The following is a 7500-nucleotide window of genomic DNA, read 5'->3' as shown; positions in this document are numbered from 1 at the left end:
GATGATATTGATGCTATAACTATCACTATTGACAAGAATGATAAGATTATGGAAGTAACGATAACAATTTGACGATTATTATAATGATGATAATGATAATGGTTATCATCGTTATCATTTTTATAATGATATTGATGATTACAATAATAATGATTACATAGATAATAATGATGATGACATACTAAAGATACTAATAAAAATGATAATTATATGATAATGATAACGCTGGAAATAATAACGAGGATGTTAATGATAATTATAATAATTATAATAATAATGATAATAATAAAAATAGCAGTGTTAATGATGATGATAAAAATGATAACAATAGAGATAATGAAATAAATATAACAATACTAGTAAAGATGACAATTATAATAATAACCAGCAATAGCAACAACTAGGATAATGACGACATATAGATAATAAAGATATAACAATTTTGAAGTTAATGATGATAACAATAGTGAAGTCAATGATAACGATATAACAAAAGTACAAAAGTAATAATGATGATGATGACTATAAACATGATGATGATAATGGTAATGATAGTTAATAAAGATAACAATTAAAATAATAATAATAATAACAACAATGATGAGGATGATGATAACAATGATATAATGACGATAATAATGAAAAATAATGATCATGATATTAGTAATGATTCTGATAATGAGGATAAAACAAACTATACATATCCTTATAACAATAATGATGATAACAAGTGGGAAATATATAAATAAAAAAATATCGTTACCAAATCGGCCACTTTCGCCATTACTGTTGCTGGCGCGGAAAGGTTCATCCGTCCCTCCTTGTTATGGTTCAATTACTTCACTATTTCTTATCGGTAATTTTGTATTTATTATATTGTGTCATTGTGGTTTTGGTTTTGTGGTATCTAATTGAGTTATTTTAGATCGTCCTCCATTGCTGTGGTGTGAAAGACATGTTGGTGAATGTGTTATTTCTTGTTTTAATTTCTTGAATATAAGAAGTAGAATGTAATGCAAGGTGTGTCACTTGTATTGGCAGAATATTAAGCATATGCCACATTTTCATGTCAGGTAGGCTTATTAAGATGATGGACATAGAGATTCAATGGTATTAATGGCTACGTCGAGAAAGTTTCTTGACAGACAAATTTCTTCTCGTATTTGCAGTCAGTAATGCCACCCTATTTCAATGATTTAGTTGGCGTATGAAACTCGATGATATTTTGGGTGCATCTGTTCTCCAGATACTTTCTGTTCTCAATTTCTCTCTCTTTTTTTTTTTTTTTTGTAAATATGTAGAAGACACCTGCAACAGCTTTGGAAACATGACTTTTTCAAGATTACTTTGGCTCTATTTTGTCCAACTCCATTTAAAACCATTTATGATCACTGATAGAAGGCCTCTTTAGTTCAGTCTGATCATGGGCCTTATGTATTGTCAGAGACCAGCAAAATTCCACCTCGTGTATTCTGGCAAGATAGAACTTTGAATGTATAAATTTAATCATACATTGCAGTGAGGTCTGCAAGCCTAACCATGTGCAAATGTGTGGTGGAAGTTTACTAGTCTTGGTTGGAAATTCTTAAAGGCACCAGTTGCTGTCCTCTTACTGTTTTTTTTTTCCATTTATAGTTTGTTTGGTGTGTGTTCTTGTAAATATATATTGCAATAAGGCAGATAGTATAATTCACAAGTTTGATTGCCATATTTAAAAGTTGAAAAGAAAGGTGGCCTTTCTCATATTATTTTTGGCCTTTGCTTAGCCTATTGAATATAAAATAGCTCTCATATAAAGAAATGAAACATTTCCTTAACCTGTTGTAGGCAGCTGGCAACACATACATACCAAATAACTTTCTGACTGGATGACGGATGACATAACCTAGGTGCCAATAGTCTTCATGGCATATTTGATGCTAAGGAGAGTTGATAACTCTATTTAGTGACTGATAATAGCAGTTGCAGTTATAATCACTATGATTGCAGTAATACTCACCAAAAAAAGTGTAGTTTTAAAATTCCAAACATGGATGGTACCATTCTCTCCTAGCACCAACAGGAAAGAAAGCCTTGAAGGGCATCCATCTATGGCCTCTTCTCTAAAGAGAATGTTGAAATGCAGCAAGATGCCAACCTCTGGCTCTAAAGTACTGACAGTGCAGGAAGTTCAGGCAAGATTAGAAGAGGAAGGTGATACAGACCATGTACAATGTCTGCAATTTGCCTCTGTTCCAGTATGGCTGGCAATTGCAGTCATAAGTACAGATCTCCCTCCTATTCCCCATCTCTTCATCTATTTTCATTATAGATGTTTATTTTTTTCATGTATATTTACAAAAGTGCACACATACGAAAAAATAAAATACTTAATGCCTTCTCATAAAACTGTAATAGTCTTATCATAAAAAAACATAGTAAGCTGATATGGAGAGTATACTACAATATTAGTATACTCCAATATTTATAGAAAGTTGCATTGCATCAGGTGAAGCACCCTTGCTCAGAAATATAACCAATCTGGGGTATCTGGCAGTTGGTTCTAGTGCCTGTTCTGGTGACCAGGTAAGCAAATCTATCCCTATCTGCAACAGGTTAAGATTCTAACTGAATTCCAGGATATTAGGGTTCACAAAGAATCCAAATGGTACTGTTGGTGGCCATTATCCTTAAGGAGGCAGAATTTGCATATATAGATATAAATCTCCCCAGACCAACAAACCTTCAAGTAGATGCTTTTAGAGATACTATGGTCAGATACTTAAACTGAGTATTCTTCCTTTTCTTTCAATGTATAAATTTATTGAAAAAGTTCTGGAAACAGCCACTATTCCCTATGAATAAATCCCAGACAGTGAACCACCTGCTTCAAAAAAAAAAAAAAAAACTAGTGTCATTGGATTCCAAGAGGGCAAGGGACAGATCAAGGGAGATTGAGTTCCTCTACTTATATTGTCAGGTTTTTTAGCACTTTCAAAATCTTATTTATCTGGTACTGGCACTTTAACAAAAAAAAAATTGTTATTAAAGTAATTATAATATATCAAAAAGACAGTTTTGGCAAAAAAAAGGGATTGTTTCTCAGCTCTGGTCATTTCCCTCTGAGTGATTACACTTTTATTTGAAAGTGAAAGTGTGATCTGATCCTGTTGCATGTTTTGTTTGTTTATTTAAAATGGTCCTAGATATTTTCAGAAGTTTCCAGACTGTCTTGCATTCATATGATTATCATCAAGAATTTCCTTTTTACATTTCAGGTCTTGAACTTTAGTTAAAACAAAGTAAAAATGTCCAAGTTGGAGAAAATGCAAATTATGGGCATTCGGAGCTTTGGCCCGGAGGAACCCAGAAAGATCCAGTTTTTTTCACCTCTGACGCTCATCTTAGGACAAAATGGCTGTGGGAAAACAGTGAGTTGTTACAATAGATTTTGATATGTGTAGATATGAATAAGAATGTGCTTTTTAAGCCATAAACTGTATTGACTATGATTATGTCTAATAACATTTCTTGGCTTTCCCCAGACTATAATTGAGTCGCTGAAATACATCACAACAGGTGATGCTCCTCCAGGTTGTGGAAAAGGAGCATCATTTGTTCATGATCCAAAGTTAGCAAAAGAAGTTACAGTAAGTGTTCATAATTCACAGGTGGTATGCATAATTAGTTTATCAGTCATGAATTCAGTTCTGTGTATCATGATTAAATTGCTTTTAACTATAGATTATTATCGTTGATACATTCAGTGTAATTAAAATTTTGTAGCCTTTAACATTCTAGCTTATATTAATCAGTGGTCCATTTTAGGTGCGTGGTCAGATCAAGTTAATGCTAAAGGATACGAAGGGAGCAACCCTAGTGACAACTCGCTCCTTGGAAGCCACACAGAAATTGAAAAAGATTGAGTGTAAGACCATTGATGCAACATTGCAGAGGAGGCGGCCAGATGGCACTGCAGATGCTATATCTAGGTGAGAAAGTTGATGAAAGAATTTTCAATAGTTTTGTTTTGTTTTATGTAAAGTTTATGAATATGCTTGTTAGTTCCTCAAGATGTTTTGATGAGATTAGTGTTAAAGGGAATATTCAGAAATTTGAGTGATTTAAATGTCTTTTATGACCAATTATGCATGGCTATTGTGTTTTTTTAAATCTTTCTTTCACAGAAAATGTAAAGTAGCCATAGATATATTACCAAGATTTAAAACATTAATGAAAAAAAACAGCACATTAATGGAGAATATGATGAAACCCTATTTTTTTCACAAAATTTTCTGAATGTTTGTATTTTCACTCAATATGTGTAAATTGTTATCATTCCTAATGTGTATATTAATTATTTATTTATTAATTTCAGCAAGTGTGCCGACTTTGAAGCAGAAATATCAAGTTCTTTGGGTGTTTCAAAGCCTATCCTGAACAATGTTATATTTTGTCACCAGGAGGAATCAAATTGGTAAGATGAAAAGATGATAATGTTTGTTATAGCAATAGAAAGATGTATACTTGAATGTGCTGTGTCAAGAAGTTGGATATTTGTGTACAGAAGCATGTCTCATTGATAGGATTAGAAGGAAAACCCTTTTATTTCACAGTCCTCACAAGGAAAACAAACACTGATATTTGATTTGTTTTTTGCACAGGCCTCTAGATGAAGGAAAGAAAGTGAAAGAAAAATTTGATGCCATATTCAATGCCACCAAATACATCAAGTGTCTTGAGACAATACGTAAACTGCGTGCAGAAATGAAAACGAGTAAGTAAGCTACCAAGATGATACTTGTCATTACAAATTGTTTGCCTGTGAAAAGTTTGTGTGTGGGTTGCATAAATTAGAATGATAAACACGTAATGCATGTTGATTTTGATTACTACAAAGTTTATTTTTGGATGCTTGTAACTTATACACATATTATTGAATATGTTCATATCTTAGACGTGCAATTTTGCACTATAAATAAGAACATAGTATCACTCTAAGGAGTAGATACAGATATTTCAGAATATAATTTTGAAAATCTTGTCTAAACCTTACAAATTTACAGAGGTGAAGAACATGAATGAAGTCATTGATGGCCTCAAGAAGTGGCGAGATGAGGCAAACAGAAAGCGTGTTGACCTGAAGGAGTCTTGCGAGCAGCAAAATAAAATAAAGGTTCAGAAGAGTAAACTGAAGGAAGAACTGGAGCCAATTAGGCATCGTCTGAAGGAAATCTGTGACTTGGAGGAGAACGTTGGCCGTCTTAATGGAGATCTAAGTAAGTTTGATTCCTTTCAGGGGGTTGGGCCTCACAAGTGATGCATTCAGTAGCCTTTACCTTGCCTTAAGAAAGCACAAATGTTTTAGCTAGACCTTGTGCTTCTTTTGGGAACTCCCATTATCCCTTATACTACCCAAACTTTGAATCTCCTGTGCATATTAACCCAATGATGACGGTGTGTCACACACGGCTAAATGCCAGATGATGGGATGACACACCAGTGTGACTTTCCTGATGCAATATTGCATAGGCCCGGCATAGGGCGTTGCCACTTCTTGCCAGGCCTGTCGGGATTGGGTTAATACCCCATATTGCAGCTGCTGTGTCATTGCCCATTTTCTATATAGCCTTGTCTGGGTTAAAGGTAAATTTGAATCATAATGCTCTACAAGTTAAGAAGAACCATTTTAAACACTCAAAAGGTGATTTTCAGATCTTACCCCCTCTTTTTGTCTGTTTCTTTATACTTTACGTATTAAAGTCACTGTTAAGGATAATATCCTGTATAATTTCTTATATTTTATTTCTATGGTCTTGAATTGCAGGATTGTTCTGTTGCCTTTTCTGGTCATGAAAACAAAAATTAATTTTGATGACATAAGTAAGGGAAAATATTTAACCCCTTCACTCCGGGCAGTAGAAAACGCTCCTCGCGCCGTATCCGAGCTGCCGGCGCGCGCCAAATTTTAAACGTCGCTACTGAATATGACAAGTTTTAAGCCAAAACCTCTACAAGTTTATAGCCAAAACCTCAACATAATCATCATGTGTTTTTATATCAAATATGCATATTAACCTCTTCCCCATGGGCAATGTGACAAGTTATTGACCTGGTTTGGGAGGAAGGGGGGGGGGGGGGACCTTGGTGGAGGCAACTTCACTCTCTCAACAAAGAAAACGATTGAAATAGTGGTAAAAAAAAAATCATAATTTGTTTTATATTTTACATAATGGTCCAATCATAAATAATAAAAATTGCTAGCAGGGCCCATCATGCCCTCCCCTGGTATAAAGCAAATCCACTCTTATGAAATAATCAAATTAATAATAAAAAGTCAATAATCGTAACATATCCGACCTCTATTTGAAAAGATCTCGTCTCGTACAGTAAGAAAGAAGAAAGAAAACACCTAACCCTGAGCCAATGACGAGTATGACGTCTGCGCGCGTGACGCGTCATCGTGTGTCGAAGGGTTAATCGTCATTCATATGGATTTTTTTTTTACCCTGCTGAAAGCTGAGTTATGTAATCAGTCTGACTTATTGATTTATTTCTTTGTGAGTAAAATTATGTAAAAAGTCACAGGTGGTTTGGGATTAAACGTTATAGTTGGGTTTGCCATTAGTTAGAATAGAATTGATTAGATTTTGGTAATATGAGAATATTGAGGTTATATTAAAGCTAACAATTTTGTACTAAGTGCCTTTTTATTTGTTTTTTATTTGGTATTTCCACAAATTCTACTGAAAATTAACATGACAATAGGTATCAAACTGATACGAATATTTGATATGGAAACTCAACCCCCTTTTTTAAGCATGCTTGTCTGTTCCCACATAGTTGGAGAGAAGCACAAGCTAGAAGCTTTAAGGCAGAGCCAGGCAGACCTGCGAGCTACTCTTTCGGAGCAGCTAGATTGTTCAGATGAGGAGCTGTACCGCATGATACAAGATTTCCAGAGGAACTTGGAGAGCATGGAAGCTGAGCAGGAAAAGGTAAAGAGGGAGAAAGGGTGGGATTCAAGGAGGGGAGGCCATAGAATAGGTTATATTCTAGGAGAAAGAATCTGTAGACTAAATATTGAATGAAAACCTTCAGTCAGGTAATTTTTGTATGTGCTAATTTCTTTTGAATTGTCAAAGTACTTTATTCTTTATCTGTGTTTATGGAGTTATACCACATGAATGTTCTTTGGTATATGATTGATTCATAAAATTCCCCATAATTTTATTTATTTTATAACTTTTATATTGTTAGTATATACTTCTAGGCCATATGATTTTTTTGAAAAATAATGTATTTTTATTTCTTAGGGTTATTCAGAAAATGGATAAAGTTAATCTGAATGAATTGAGACTAGCCTCATCCTCTTTGGTAAAAAATTATGTGCTTCACTGTAAATATTGTAATTTTTATGTTGTATTAAAATAACCAGTCTTATTAAAAATTCAAACTTTGAGATCTCCATCAGTTAAGAATAAAAGGGTATGAGCTACAATTTGCTACTCCCCCCTTCCC

General features: G+C 34.0%; 1 protein-coding gene across 2 annotated transcripts in view; it reads left to right on the top strand.

Annotated features, from left to right (window-relative positions):
• The first annotated feature begins 772 nt into the window (after positions 1 to 772).
• rad50 (DNA repair protein rad50) overlaps positions 773 to 7500 on the top strand; it is a 24644-nt gene continuing 17916 nt past the window's right edge. Inside the window, exons 1-8 of one of the 2 annotated variants that reach the window (XM_086548111.1) lie at positions 773 to 856; positions 3258 to 3410; positions 3525 to 3629; positions 3808 to 3971; positions 4358 to 4456; positions 4644 to 4756; positions 5046 to 5258; positions 6823 to 6977. In XM_086548111.1, coding sequence (XP_086404237.1) covers positions 3288 to 3410; positions 3525 to 3629; positions 3808 to 3971; positions 4358 to 4456; positions 4644 to 4756; positions 5046 to 5258; positions 6823 to 6977 — 972 coding nt within the window. In that variant the 5' untranslated portion in view covers positions 773 to 856; positions 3258 to 3287. The remainder of the gene's footprint in view (positions 857 to 3257; positions 3411 to 3524; positions 3630 to 3807; positions 3972 to 4357; positions 4457 to 4643; positions 4757 to 5045; positions 5259 to 6822; positions 6978 to 7500) is intronic. The other variant, XM_086548112.1, reaches the window with a different exon arrangement.

The sequence above is a fragment of the Penaeus japonicus genome, unplaced genomic scaffold (assembly GCF_977035675.1).
Source record: "Penaeus japonicus unplaced genomic scaffold, GWHDUDI00000001_assembly GWHDUDI00000020, whole genome shotgun sequence".
NCBI lineage: Eukaryota > Metazoa > Arthropoda > Malacostraca > Decapoda > Penaeidae > Penaeus > Penaeus japonicus.
This window is presented reverse-complemented; position numbering and strand designations above follow the sequence as displayed.